The sequence below is a fragment of the Hylaeus volcanicus genome, chromosome 4 (genome assembly GCF_026283585.1).
Source record: "Hylaeus volcanicus isolate JK05 chromosome 4, UHH_iyHylVolc1.0_haploid, whole genome shotgun sequence".
NCBI lineage: Eukaryota > Metazoa > Arthropoda > Insecta > Hymenoptera > Colletidae > Hylaeus > Hylaeus volcanicus.
Genome location: NC_071979.1, coordinates 19,772,786 through 19,788,660, shown reverse-complemented (window position 1 = coordinate 19,788,660; position 15,875 = coordinate 19,772,786). Strand labels below are relative to the sequence as shown.

At 41.9% G+C, this 15,875-nt stretch overlaps 1 protein-coding gene across 6 annotated transcripts in view; it reads right to left on the bottom strand.

The window, feature by feature from the left end:
* Window positions 1-8,074: 8,074 nt before the first annotated feature.
* The window catches only part of LOC128874590 (uncharacterized), a 77,759-nt gene continuing 69,958 nt past the window's right edge, over window positions 8,075-15,875 (bottom strand). For 5 of the 6 annotated variants that reach the window (XM_054119442.1, XM_054119443.1, XM_054119445.1 and 2 more), the window contains 7 exons: window positions 13,566-13,750; window positions 13,230-13,478; window positions 12,345-12,506; window positions 11,352-11,637; window positions 9,732-9,969; window positions 9,514-9,664; window positions 8,075-9,073 (listed from right to left, as the gene is read on the bottom strand). In XM_054119442.1, the coding sequence (XP_053975417.1) occupies window positions 8,813-9,073; window positions 9,514-9,664; window positions 9,732-9,969; window positions 11,352-11,637; window positions 12,345-12,506; window positions 13,230-13,478; window positions 13,566-13,750 (1,532 nt within the window). In that variant the 3' untranslated portion in view covers window positions 8,075-8,812. The remainder of the gene's footprint in view (window positions 9,074-9,513; window positions 9,665-9,731; window positions 9,970-11,351; window positions 11,638-12,344; window positions 12,507-13,229; window positions 13,479-13,565; window positions 13,751-15,875) is intronic. The other variant, XM_054119447.1, reaches the window with a different exon arrangement.

The window sequence follows — 15,875 nt, the reverse complement described above, 5'->3', positions numbered from 1 at the left end:
AGTCTGTCTTATCAACAAGGTGTTCTACGTTACCGAGTATCATTCATAGAGTACTCAACCTTGCCAACTGAGTACTTCCTACAGATGGACACTGTTCAAAGTCTACTTACTCGTGTAATATATCAAATGTTTCCATCAGCCCAAGTCCACATTCTACTTCTCGATGGCATCGCACTCCCTTATCCCTGGACTCATTTTTCTTTCTCCCTGCGATGCGTCAGCGCGCAGAGCGTTATCTCTTCTTGTAATCAACGTAATTCGTGGGATTACCGTGGAAAATGTAGGTCGTACGTGTCGTCGCCAGTTACTCGGTACTATCGTCGCGTCGACAGCTATCGACACTTTTCACAACGACGTCAATTGAGCTCGCCTCCTAAGGGAAAAGGAAACATTTCGCCTGCTTATTCCAATCGATGCCGGTCGATCTTCCGTACCACGACACTTTAAAGACCGTCGAGTCGTTTGCTCGTTTAATTGCCGTCCGCGAGTGCTGATTCGATTATCGCCGGTGGAAGGAGTGGAAATTGAGTCATAATGCATCCAAGTCATCCTCTTGCGGTGCTTACTTTGCGATATCCAATCCTACGTAGATTCCTATAATTCGAGGTATAGTATTATTTTTGTTGCAAGAACTCGGTCAGTAACGCAGTGCATATTGTCGATAAGGTAGAAGAGTATTTGGTCACGTTATTTACCAAGAGAGGATTCTGTATTACCAGCAGAGTGATCTGCCTTATCGAGGTAGTGTTTCATAAAAGCTTACCAATAGAGTGTCTTACCTCCCCACAAAGGCAGATCTTTCAGGAATTTATCGATTTCCTTTACGTATAAGCATAAATATGTACAATCTCCTCATGCTGCAATGTAAGTAAAAATTAATCCCCAGAATTTTCTGTTGTCGCTCAAAGTGATGTCTGCTAACAATTTAGACATTCATTGTAGTTGCCGATCGAATCGACTTCCCAAAACGAATTGCTTCGCCGTGGCGTTGCGGCAGCCTCTTTTAGCCGATATTTTCAGTGATACGTCGCCTCGAATAATTGGCAAACGTTTTCCAAAAACGCGAAAGTCGCGCGAAAGGATGCTTTCAGCCGATAACCAAACGGAAACGCCCTAATAGCGCGACACCGCTCGCGTCGTGCCAATACCGTCGAGATAGACGGGCAGCGAGAGCTTTCGACAGCTTTCAACGTGGAGCTTATACAAATAACACGGTCGACCATCAAGAACGTTGTTGCGGTTTGCGAATTTCCAGGTCATATGCCAGGCGCATGCACCGCGAGTGTACGTAACTGCCTCTTATTTGTCAATGATATCGAGTCCGGCTGCGATACGCAACAATGATACAAACTGCCCTCCCCCAACCCTACACCCTCCGAAACAGTTTCCACGCGCGAGGGTCGCCGTAAAGTTTAATGGTGTTCCGTAGTTACAGACGCGAATTGGAAACTTACGCGTCTGTTTCTCCAGGCACCAGCTTCGACGCGAGCTCGACGCGTTTGTTATTGTTTTACAACGAGCTGTTCGTACTTGTCGATAAGCACGTGCGCTACGATGGTATTTGAAAGTTTGAATCGTCTTTACGCTTTACTCGTTTCAGGTAAAATTGCGCTAGAATTAACAGTACTTACGTATGAGGTGGAATGGAAATTGCACGTTGTAAATATTTTTAAAGGGTTAGACAACTTTTATCGATCGCAAAATTGGGTATTCTGGAAGGATGTACAGATAGGAGGTAGAGAGATCAGGCTTTTTATAAGATAAAATACTGCGCCAATAAGGCTCGATAAGGTAGATCACTCAGCTGGTAATACAGGACGCTCTGTTAATAAATAGCGTGATCAACTCGACTTTTACCTTATCAACACATTGTTCTGCATTACTAACCGACTTCACTACCATATCGACACCATTTCTCAAATCATACGAGTATTATATGAATCTTAAAACAATCCAAATGATATCAGTTCAGGTATAAAAGCATAAATTCTTCTCTGGCTCGTTCTACGTAGCACAGAAATAATGCTACGTTCATTTCGTAGACGTTGATTATTCCGCGCCCCATGTAAAAATAGAGGAAAAGTGCGACATCGAATGGAAAACAAATGGTCCACTGGGAACGTCCAGCGCCGGTCGCGGAAGGTAAGAAAATAATGGCTAATCAATTCCCCACTGCAGCGGTGGCAATTTATTTTCCATTCCAGTCGGGCACGCCAATTACGCAATTTACTCGTTTACATCTTTGAGATGTTTGGCCTCGTTCGTCGGTGTGAAACCATCTCTGTTAACGACGAGTCAAATTAATGAGACGGAGATGTAGCCGGTACCATCGCGCAAGGGAAATAATCAAGCTTACGACGTTTAAACTGTTTAAGCGTTTGCACTCTCTTCGCGTATTTGCCAGCCAAGCTGCCGCAAACAATTTCGCCCGTTCTCTGGAAGGATTCCCATCCAAACGATGGTAGTTTGCAAATTTTATGCCGGATACCTAGGATCAAGACTTGGGAGACTGTACTACCGTTTTCTGCATCTCTTGTCCATTTTGTATTTGAGATAAATAATTATCTACAAGCATTGAAGCTAAACAGGAGAAGAATCGATAGTGTCCAGTAAAATGAGATGAATTTTGATAGTGGCTTGTGGCAAGGGATGTACTTAAATCTGTGGGTAAGGTAGAGTATCCTGCAGGTAAGATGCAGGTAATGCAGAACGCTCAGTCGATATCACAAGTCGTTCTACTGGTAATGTAGGTAGAGAATCTACGTTACCAAGCCTCATCGACAGGGTGCACTGCATTACCTACATAGTATATTCTTTCAGTATAGTATAGTATAGTCTACAGTGTATCATTTAAATCTTTTAACCACAATTAGGATGCCCCAAGATATACAAAGAATGATTACTCGAAAAGTCCCGACTTAAATAAACTATGCTCGCTTTAACTACATTCCTGATACCCTTTAGAACTCCCACAGCGCCACTTTTATCTCGTTTCCAAAGATGACGCGGGCAAGGGCGAAAATCATGCCCGTCCACTCTTTAAGTGGAACGTAACACTGGGATGGCTCGAGTATCCGACTAATTAGTCGACCCACTTTAGACGCGCGTGCTTTAGGGGTGAGAGACGATTGAAGCAAATTTTTAGTACGTCGTCGACAAGCTGGCCTTCCCGCCGGGCAGAAGTAAGTAGCAGAAGCTGATTTTAGGCGAGGAGAAAGGCGACGTTAGAAGATGGAAACGCATAATTACCCTCGGTCTTCGGGTCATTAATTTACCCCTTTTGCTTTTTTTTCTCTTTTTCTAAGTGTTACCGTCCGCGTTCAAGACGAATCTCTTCTTTGGGGGTTCGCGCGTGCTACGCTACGCTGATCCTCTAAAGGACCTCGCGAAGGATCAAGGATTTCTCACTTAGTTTTCAGGTTCTTTCAAACGTGATATAGTCATATTCTTGAAGAACGGTATAATTTATTAAACGTGTTGAATAATGTTGGATAAATGTTTGCATAAATTGTTATGCAAACTCCGCCTCCAGATAACCATGAATATTTCGCGAACAGATTGAAGGAGTCTATTTGGGTTAGCGAAGTCCTCATCACCGCCCGTAAAAATTAACGTTACAATTTGAGAGAGCCTCTGAGAGGCTCATAAAACCCGAATGAGCTGAAACGACAGGCGCTTAATCGGAGTACGGAATTTATTATCGGTCCCGTTGAATCTCGACTGATCGTCGATATTCCGGTAGCGTGAAACCACACTAGCTTTATTTCTTCGAATCATTGGGAATGACAACAAAATTGATCCCACTTTAATTGTTTAAAAGAAAAATTACTGCAGATGTACGATGTTCTATATTCATCGTGGAAACCAAGATAATCAGAAATAATTTTGCGGGGAAATTGATATTTAAGTAAATGGAAGTCAGTGATTATTAGTGCCACGCTGCGTCGATAAACAGAAATCGATGATAAGACGGCGGTGCACACATTCAAGCAGCACGTTTCTGTTAATGGCGATGGATGCAACTCGCCTTGAATGCAATTTCGGCGACAAGCACTCAGTCCGGCTTCCTTCGAATCCGTCTCGCCGCTAAAAGCGCTCGAAAGTATGCGCCATTATTCTCAATATTTCGTCTGCCAATGGTATCTGCTAAATATCTGAAGTTTCGGTGCAACTGAAAGCTCCATTACGTGATCGTAGCGCTGTGACTACTGTGAAGGACGAAGGAGACAAAAACAGAGACAGGACTATTATTAATTCCATAATAAATAAAATATTTTATTGGAACATTAAAAACCTTAATGAAATGAATTCCTCGTTTTAAAACGATCCATCAACGACAGGGTGGATTTTAAAATACAACGAACGGATATGCCTCGTAAACTAACAAAAAAGTTATTTCGTTGGTCAGTTTCCATCCTCTCACGCTACGACTAAATCGTTTAATCATCAGAGACGTGAAAAGGATTTTTTTTACGGTTATCATGTAAACGAACGCGTAACCCAACCATAGTGAAGCAATCCACGTACAGGTGAAATAAAATCCTTTGCTCTGCTGCAGCCATGTGAAATAGTATACTCTAAAATGTATGGAATAGCTGCAAGCAGCAATTAACGACAAATGGAACAATTTTATTCTCCATTAGACCAGGCTTTTTCGCCTTTGACGATACAGGAATAGCGAATATGATACAAAATAGTTTTTACAACAGTTTTAACTACATTTTCGAACCTCGCGCGCGTCCATTAATTCCTTAAAAATCGACTATAAAGTTAATTTCTTTAACATTAATACAATTCTGAAAACAAATGCAAGCAGAAAGAAAAATCAGTTTTAGAAGGCTTTCCAGGGCCTGGAGCTAACAATTCGTGTACGAAAAACGCGTGCATAATGTGGATAAATAATGTTCAAAATTTGAAGAAGCTGTCAACAACAAAATTCGAGAAAAAAAATTCACGAAGAAGCGGTCGTTTTTAGTTCAAAGACTTCATCGCACGTAAGTCATGCTGTACTTTGAATTCGGAATAAAATATATTCTCTAACAGTAGTACAAAATGCCCCTTTTTGTGGATTTATTAATATTGCGCATCGTTCGTGGACAGTTATTATTAACATTATTATGCAAATTTCCAGAGCAACGTAGTCCCTCGGTCATTCGTTACAGAAATTCGTGGCGATGGAGCTTCACTGTGCGACATCTATGCTGTTCGTGCCGAACAAGGCCACGTCCGGTCAATAATTGATGCATACTACTGGCAAGGAACTTACCTCGAAAGGACTCCAATTTCTGTAAACCGAGATACGTGACTGAAGAAGGAGGTTCGAATGAACCTCGACGGTTCAAAGACTCGATGAAATTTGAAACTTGATCGTAGTTCAAGTACTGTTAACGACGCGTAAATATCTTTTGTTCTATCCACCTTTCGTTCCTACTATTATAATGGTCCTAACATATACTTCAATTTAAATTTCTGTCCTTCAGCTGTCTATATGAAAATACAAGTTTGCATAAACATCCACACTCCAGTCATAATTACCTCGATTGTTAAATTTAATGAAAATATAAATAAACATGATCGAAATATCTGTAAATAAAATACCTCGAGAGTCGTCGTTTAAGAATTATTCTGGACTAAACAATCACTAAATTTGTTTTTATAACAATTGTCTAAACTTTGCAATTCGTCCATCATAAACATTTAGTACATTGTTTTAGCAACTTTCTTCTTATAAACTTCCTGACCGATTCAATTCGTAGAAAATAATTATAGAAGATCGTTTCCAGAGAAAAATGGCAATTATCCCGGTGGCTTTCCATTGATCTAATTCCGTTTGGCAATAGCGAGACTCGCTACAACGACTCCTTTCGATGAAGAATTAACGACCAAGAGTTTCCAGGGGATTATGAACGTCAGACATTGCGCAGGAAACTAACTACTGTTCCCAAACTTAGAATATTGTTCTTCTGTTTGAAACTCCCATCATCTCGTTCGCGCTGTCTATTTTGGAGGACAGATGCAACGCGAGTTTCCGTGTTTTGCACGTAAGCTAAAGTAACCCGTTTCACCGACACGTATCTCAAAGATCGTGCATCCTATGTAATAAAAGTGCATTGCTGTTTGAAAACGTAATTTCAAACTTTCATGCACTTCCATTGAAAATACTTTTTCCATCTCTCTGTTTCGCTATAAAACCATGGCGACAATTGGACGAATACCTAGAAAATCCTCTTCTACTTCGTCTTTGCGCGAAAACCGTCGTGATATTAAAAAATGTGGTTGGCAACGTTCCACTAACGGTGTCGCCATTGCTTTTGTGTCGCTAAATGCATAAGGTTTAATTAAAAACTCGTTTCCATTTCGCAGACAGTTAACGCTGAAAACGTTGGAGGCGTTACAAAACCTTCGCCAGAAATGGGAAACTTTCTGATCCGAAATACAAATTTCGCGTGACGGGTAGAAATAAAATTCTAAAAATAAAAGAGAAAATTAAACTAAACACTCGCAGTCTTTGAGGTAAACTTTTATTTCGCTGACGTATCCAATCTCCGACTGGTGTAAATTCGTACGAATTTTTAATTCGCAGGGATTCGCAAATTTTAAATAACTTTTGGTTAGCAATTCTTGGGAAAAACAAGGAGGCCAGTCTCGAATTTTCCGCAGGTTTTGAAGGCATCACAAGCGATTTATGCAAACGACTGAAATTGATATTAATTCAATTTCCACGTAAATTAAATTTTCCTACGTAATTTAATATCCAATTATAAGAGTGGTGATATTTCAATATTCATAAGACGTATTCATAAAATTTCTGCTCGAAAGGCGGTTTGCTTTCGTTTCATCGACACTCGCGATAGTCGTCTGGGGGCGGGCAACAGTCTTTGTATGAAACCACGAATCATTCTTATTAAGACGCTTAACTACTTCGAGAAGAATTTTCAATAAATCTCTGCCAACATTTTACTGAGAATTAAAAAAAATATTCCATGGGAGGTCTGTCACTTCAAACTTCAATGGTGGAAAACTGAAGATATACTATTTGTTGAAAAATATACACGGACACCATTTTTCAATATTTTTCATCGCAAATTTTTTAATCTATACTTCAAACTGCGTACAGTCGCGTATTAAAATTGAAACTTCGTACCCGGCGTACGTTTCATGTAAAAAAATTCCCCACAATTGACCTGTTTATCGCGTGGATCAGGGGTGGTTACGTGCCTTGAGCCGTTAAACCAGCGACACAGTCGGGAACCGAGCCAGCTTTTTAATTCTCCCATCGGATGGCATCGAGTACACGGGTCGCATATTTAAACAGCGCAATCCTCCGCCAAAAACTATTCGTCGCCGCGATATTGATTTATCAGGCTGCGTCGTCATTGCATTAGCGATATAATACGCGTTCGATTTCGTGCGTGGCTATTATGGAATTTGTTGTATCCGATACTTGGCACCAATTCAAATCCGTGACGTTGACAAATGAACGGGGAACGTTTGACCCCGTGCGATTAAAATGATTTCGCGCCGTAGGCGACTGCGTGCCAGTAGTTGACACTTTCTGAAAAGCTGAAAATTTTATTTTTCTGTAACAATAGAACTTTCCTGATCCGATCCAGAAAATGTCGAATTAACTAAGATTGAACCAATAGTTCCTCGAATGGTTCGTCAGGTTGAGACTCTGGTTTGTCTGGGCAACCGAAAATGCTTGCTTTTCGAATATATTATATTATACAATATTTATTATAAGAAATGAAGGTATCATCGGATACTGAAACACTCGTCCAACATTGCTCGTTTCATATATTTCATGTAAAAAAAAAAAAAATAGGCAAACACAACTATCAATAATAGAATTAATTTTCATAAAATTTCGAAATCCCCCAAATATATCTCTCGCATTGATCAAACGTTTAATTTATAATTACATATTGTTTGAGGCAGACAATATTTTCAATATTGACGATATTACTGCTGTAATAGGTACTAAATAATTTCATACGCTCGTTATCACATGCACCGCTTTATCGGCTGCAACTTATTCGCCAGAGGAATAACAACACCCAACCATCATTATCGAGCATTTATTTATACAAATATTTAATACGATTACACGCTGTCGCTATTAACGGTAATCGGAAATAATTACTACAAAACATACTTACAATCCTTCGAACGAACGATCGATCGAACACACAGGCCCTCCCCTCCACCCCTTATCGCACACGCGAACGCACGCTTGAATTGAGCATTGGCACGTACTTACACTTCTACAGAGCCCGCGATCAATTTTTCTGTCGAGATATGATACGAATTTGACAAAACCGTCGCCAACACGTTATCGCTCCAAATTCAACCAAAAAATCGTTATCACTCCAAATTCAGATAAAAAATTTGAATCGTTCCAACTTCGTTTGACTCGCGTCAAATAAATACACACTAAATATGTCGGAATCGTAGTCGAAGTCTCGACTAATGAAACTCACAGAAATAAAGCAAAATTTCTATTTAATTTGTATATCCTTTTAAATTAACCAGATGTTCATGTTTCAATAATTTAAGACTTAACTCCTGTTCAAATTACAGAAAGCCTACTTAGGCTATCCTATTTTTCAATAAAGCAAAAATAAAACAAATTAATTATATATTCTTTCGTAGCAGAGAAGAATAAGATGAATTGTTGTTTAGAAATGTTGACATGGCGTTCGTGAGCTCCATTCGTTGGTTTCGACTTACCCCATACTTACGGTACACTCTGTATATTGTCCACGAACCGTTTCGTAGTTTTGGCATCGGTTGTTCCACGAAAGAGGAACGATTAGCGAGTTCGAGCCAAGCGGGCTCGTTGCTCGTCCAGGAGCAGCGACGCTTCGCCCATAATTTTCGCGCTTGTTCGGACCAGGAATAACAATTGGTATTCATCGGTGACGGAGAGGGGAGTTCTGGTCCTGACCAGGGCATGGAGAACGTTGGCTCTCTCCAGATCCAGCCACCTTTGAAGGGTGATCTCCCTCTCTCTTGGACCACCGAACGTCACGTCCGCGGGACCCCACAGAGAAAATTCGAGGATGGACTTCACCTAGGTCAAGAATACGTGTTTCCGGTCAGTCTTGGATTGCCATCGCTTTGGGGCGATCTTTCGACCCTACACCGACACACACGCGCTATATTTTCAGGTCAGCCTTACTCAGATACGACAAGTTTAATCGTCTGCTGTGCGTGGGCATTCACAGAATTCGGGCACATGTGCCTTCGCTTGCCTTGGCGTGCGTTGGCACATGCAAGGTTCGAGCACGTATGTTTTCATTTGCTTTCGGTCACGTTGGCGCATACAAGATTTAAATAAACGTGCCTTTGTTTGCTTTGGCGCAGGTATGCAATCACAAGACTCGAACACATGTGCCTTCGTTAGCGTTGGGGAACGTTGGCACATGTGCCTTCGATCGCCTTGATCCTCCACACTCGACCGTACAAAATTAATTTAATAAGCGTTGATCACTATGTTATAACAATTCATACCTGAGACAATGTCACTGCCTTCTCCCTCATAAGTAGTTCCTGAATCAACGGTAACCTGCTCGTCAGATTCAGCTGTTGAAGAGCCACCAGGGCGCATTGGCACAGCGATACCGTCTCCTCTTCACGTTCCTCGTTCGTGTCTACGTTCAATCTGCGAAACGTAACCGAACAATGAGCAAACCAATTTCGAAGCGCGATTCTTCGACTTGTTTACCAACCCCTGAAGAAGGTAGAGTCTGTAATAAGCGTCCTTGTCCTCCCTGCAGAGAACCACGTTGTTCAGGCTTCTCGCGGACTCCTCGATTCCTCGCGCTTGGAGGCTCTTCAACGCGGTGACGAATTGAAGAAGCACGAAGGAGGCTTCTCTGACTATTCCTTCGTCGTGCATACCCCCCGTCGTCGCACCGTAGGATTGTATAGTGCTCACTTGCAGCCGGGGTAAAACGGAAATGGTCGCTGGAAATCAAATGGTGAGTTCCTTCTGGTAATTATCCGTGGTGAACGTTCAACACGTATCCTATTCAATTTTTTCTTCTTCAATCTTCTATTTTTCTCTAACTAATTCAGATTAATGCAGTAAAATATTAAGGAGAAATCGAAAATTAAATACAACAAAAGTGAACAGTTTCGAGAGAAAGAAAATTTCACGATACACTGGTGCTAATAAATATTGAATAACAGTAAAGAGAGATTAGCACGCCTGTATGGTCCGAAGCCACTGGAATGGCTATTAGCTTCCATAAACTTGCGATTAATGGCTGTGTATACGGACTGCGGCCGATTTTGTACGCGATAAACGAACACACTTTTGAATTTTTAACGAGAACGTAGTGCTCTTGAAATACCCCTAAATTTCGAGGGATGATATACTATGATTAAAAGTTTTTAAATGTTTAAAAGCCTGTCCGGAGTTTCGCTGAATTTTGCGATATGAAACGTTGCAAGAAAATTTCCAACGCTATCGAAATATCGCTGGTGTCTCGCAACTCGCAGGAAATTGTATATATTTTAAACAAGGGAAAGAAATTCAAAATAAATTTATAGCTACACTTAAGTGTGAAAACAAAAAATTATCATATTTTTAACTCCATGAAATTAAAATCGAATTAGCCAAAATATGGCGTCCTACTATGGAATCGAAAATGAGCTCCGTTAATATTCCATGTTACACATTACACGTAAATATTCATTCGCATAATTATCACTTTCATTGTTATTTCATTGCGTTATACATTATTCATAATTTTCATCAAAATTTGCCAATATTTCAATTCAAAAAGCTTGTAACTGCACGAGCTACGACATATAATTTAGCTGTTACACATAAATATTCGCGCGCATAATTAACACTTCCGTTGTGATTTCATCGCGATTTACATTATTCATAATTGGAAAATCAAAATTTGCCAGCACCTCTATTCAAAAGCCTTTCTAGCTGCACAAGTTACGTTTAATTAGATGTTACACATAAATATTCGCGCGCATAATTATCATTTTCATTGTTATTTCATTGCGTTTCGCGTTACTCGTAACGTTCATCGAGTTCAAGTTTTGTATATTTTCTGGGGCCTTTATCGAAGAATATTCTTTCGACTAAACTTTCATTGGAATAAATTATTGTTCAAATAACTCGATGAATAAATGTGACACGTTCAGTGTCAAATTGGACCAGGTCTGATTTATAAAATTTTATTCAATTAAACGCAATTCGTTCCCTGTGGCTGGCGCAGGCCAACCACGGCCAATATCGAGGACATATTTATACTTTCGGAACGATATCGAATGAAGGATGGAGGTAGATCGTGCGAAGGAAAAGAAAATGTAACTCGACGAGGTACCTTCCAGCTGCTTGTTCCCCAGCAGACACGTCCTGTCGGTAATTTCCTTCGGTACGCTGTCTATAAACTCGATTATAGGTGCCAAATAAAATTCCTTCCGCGACACGTGTGTGGCCAGATCGAAGGCGACGCACAGGGTGACGTTCAGCTCGTTCCACGTCGCCGAATAAAATATTCGTCTACCCGCGGCGATCGACGTATTGGTATCGATGTTGAAGTGGCTTAGGCGGGGATTCGTATTTTTGAGAGCTCGCAACCCCGCAGGCACTTGAGGAGTTTGGTTCAGCTGCAACAGATCGAACCGGAAATGTATGCATTTCTCATGCATAGAGTTTCGCTGGTGCACGGTTTAACGCATTACATGAACGCGTCGAATGCCACCCGTTGCGAGAAAGTCGGTGACAAAGTAGGGTACTCCTTGTAGAACTTTTTACGAGAAAACTGCGAGAGCGAGAAATTTCCATTTTTTGTGTGTCACTGTAGAATACATTCCCCACGCTTTTACATTTTTTTCATGATTGTAATACGAGTATACTGTCTCTGCCGGTTTCACCAAAATAAGGGATGCGAAAAGAGCATCGTTCGCTGACGGAGCAGATATCTCCAAAGACAATGAAAGTCACAGCTTGAAATTTGAACAGCTTGTAGAGCACATGATTCTTCGGTGTTCAGACCGAAATCAACTGAAAATATTCAATAGACTTTTTTTAATAAAATCTTCAATGACTTTTTGGCAAGTAGAGTGTACACGCATTACAAATGTATACTTCACAATTTTGCATGAAAATCGCAAATTGTTAGCACCGGTAGTGTTTGTATAAAAAATTGAAGAGGGTTCATCTTATTTTCCCGCTCGCGAAAAATGCTTGAGAAATCTGTTAGGCACGCGATACGTTAACGAACATCGTACCCCCAGTCACGCGATAACTGGCGAGCTATTGGCTCTCGAACGTAACTTCCGTAGCAACAAATCTCGAAAGGATCGAGATATACCTGTTCGAGAAACTGCGCGAGCGCCTCGTGATTCGCGACCACCACGGCGCCGTAATTATCCTCAAGACTCCGATGAACTATACTGCGACCTCTGCGTTGCCTCAATCGGCTTATCCTCAACTCGTCGTCCTTGCTCTTCCAGTCCTGATCCTCCTCGGGGCCCTGTATTTTAAAAATGCCATTATAAATTCCGCGCGACCGATAAAGCTATCAGAAAGTAAAATTGTTTCCCCGCCACCTTATTAAATAAGAAAAGTCCGCCGGTGAACTTTCCCGACGGGGAGTGAAGTTTCCGCGGGATACCGCGAAATCGCGCCGCTAGGATAATAAAATTAAGTTTTCATGCCGATCGAGACGCTACGAGTTTTATTATGGTCGAGGCGGAATGAATTGGCTGCTCAAGACTATCGAGAGACTGTCCCCACTCCACTGGAAACACGGGAGGCGTGGCTAACCTGAGCAGGACTAAAGCCTTGGACTACTTTTGGAATTTTTTTAGAAGTAACCATTTAACTCATCGGTGCCAAATTTTGCGCCTGTCTTTAGGGGTATCTTAGCAACCCAGAAGAATATTTTCAGATATAAATAATCAATATTGTTGAAGTTATAGTTAATCGTATATGATGTGCAAGATAAAATTACTGTTAAGTTTAAGGTGATATCTCCCAATCTATTAATTAAATTCTTTAAATCTGTTAATATATGTAATTCTTCCTGTGAGATTGAGTAGATACAAAAAATTCCTCTCTAGTTTAAGAAAAGCACACTTAATCTCCCTGTCCAACCGTAACTTTACTGCTCAGTGCCGTGTACGTCGTTTCTTCGATTACTTTCCACCACTCGGTGGGCAGACCTAAGGATTTTTCGATCAGGGGAATCCCGTACCTCGTCGCCTGTGTAAAAACCGTACGGGGCGTAAAGCTCGCTCTCAGTCTCGCTACCGCAATAGGGTAGCGAGGTCGATCTGACGAATGTCTGATGATGGAATTTGAATTCCGCAGCCGGCTCCATCGCGTTGCTGTCGGATTTCCGCTTGCACGTGAGATGAGATCCGCCCCCGTGTCGAAGCTCGAGATTCGAGTCGCATTCGGGCGAGCTGGAAAGGCACTCGTAAACATGGCTGTCGTTAGAGGTCTGGAAAAACAGGAAAAACGAAGAAATTAGAACGCCTTGGTACGTCGCGATAAAAATGGTTAAAGGCCCACTAAATAGTAGCATTACCAGAGAATCGGAGGTGGTCGTTGCAGTAACCGCGACTGCCTCGTAATCCTGATTGAGGGCCGTGTTGGAGGTTCCGTGTTTCTTGAGGATCGGTTGCGAGGTCGCCTGGTCCCTCATGCTGGCGGTGCGTTGAGGTTTCGAGGGTGCCAACGAGCTGCGCACCTCACCTGTAACATCCTCCGCTGCTGCAGGCACGTACGCCATCGTCAAGCGCCACGGGTTAGTACCACAAGACACAAGACATGTCACGAAACAGGCTAGCTACCGTAACTAGCGTGCTAGGAGGTCGAGATTTGTTCCCAGTATACTCTAAAGACGCACTAGTACGCGCGCACCCCCGGCGAGCAGGGTGACCCCTGCCAGGGGGTAGAAACTAACGCGAATTCGCAACTTGCTCGACGAGTCCCCGCAAATCGTATGAGAACCTTTCGACTGATTTTCGTTGTGAGCTCGAGCGAAAAACGACTGGGGTTGGTCAGGAGTTGAACCGAGTTTGGATCGATTCTTCTACGATTTAGGGGCCGTGATGGTGAGGTGTTTCCGTGTTGAGTACTGTAGTGGTCAGATATATGGTAGAGGAGAAGGTTAGGAAAGGTCTCCTTCGTGTATAGTAGAGCAGTACTGTAAATAGTTATAGAGATAGAAGGTGTTTCCAGAGATAGATAGGTATCCATTTAACCCTTTAACTCGTATTTGATTTAACATGTCATATTACCAATGGATTGGTGAGTCCAAATGGGGTCCAAACACGACCCCATTCGGAGTGCTTAAGCAAAACGTCATTGGAATCATTACGACAAAATGATTATCATTTAAAATTGAAAGTAGTCCAAATCCTACCGTGTTTGGATTCGTTTTCTTTGGGAGAATCTCGCCAATACACTGACACTACCCTCGTCGATATCTAAAGTCAAATACAAAAGTTCCATCTATGAATGAGACTCAGTTATCCAGAGATTACTCCGCGAATTCACAAATCAGCCATCAACGAAAATTTGGAAAGGACTCCTCGAGTTTTCCGCATCCAAATTCTGGATTCTTGAACGAGCCCCAAAATTGGTTTGTTTGCGATGCGAGGCGCGCCGAGCATCCTCGACGAAAGTAATCACACGGCTAAAGGGTTTGATAGAGTTCTGTAAATTCCGTGGGAAACACGTCGAATTAAGTGCCGTTTGGAATTCCTGCGCAATCATCGGGAATCCTGGAATTGGCAGGCATTCGTTATCGGGGCTCGACTAAGGGGGTGGGGTGGAGGGAGGGAGGGGCGGGTAACACGATGCTAATATGTAATCAATACATGCGGCGTTAGTTGCACCCCAGGGGCGGATAAGGAAACCTTGAGTAACACAATGGCACCGCGATCGAACATCACACCGTCGTGTTTACTATTTACACCGAGCTAGAAACGCGAAAAGGCATCCCTCTCTCCCTTACCCGCGCCAGCTGTCGACCGTCGAGCAAAAGCGGAATCGATTTCTTGTTCATTGAGGGATGAGGGGAAGGGGGAGGATGAGGACGTAGGTGTCCAAATAGTCGCTGATAAGTTCGCCTTTGGGTGCATCGAAACGACCGTGATGAAGAAATTGCGACAGAGGAAACGCGGAGGAGGAATATGAAAGAAATGGCGGATGATGAAAAGGAAAAAAATCCGTGTATACGAACACCTGGGAGCAGTCTTTGAACGCAGTCTCATCGGTGCATGCGGTTAACGATGAAGCAGACCCAAATCGAACCGGGCAAACATCAAACGACCGCAATCCAATAACAGTCATCAAAGGAATCGATCGTGCGTTTCTCTTTCTTTTTTCTTTTCTCGTGTGTATGTGTGCGTATGTTCTTTTTTTCGCTTCGTCGTTTCGCATCGTCGAGGCTTCCGTTCGTTCGTCATGAGAGGACAAAACGCGCGCGCGATGGCGGGACCACGGCGAGAGAGACAGAGATCGCGCGTGATCTGACGCGACAGCGGTCGATCTTAACAGTCTAGGTGGAGCTGATCGTGAAAGGAACTTCTGTGGCCTTCTTCCTTTAGTTTTCAATTTTTCTTTTCTTAATTTTATTAAACGATAAATACGAATATGAATATGAAGAACAGTATGACAAGGATTATGTGATTCGACTCGTGAATATTTGAGGATTTGTATGATCATTTCAACCAAGAAGAAATGCAATGTAAATTTTACTGATATTCGATAACGATATAAAAGATATTTTGTAAAAGTTTAACGAATCACTGTTTACTTTAGCAACAAAGTTAATGTTGTGAAAAATTGTCTGACTTTCAATCCTCCAAAAAAAAACATGCCTTTCATC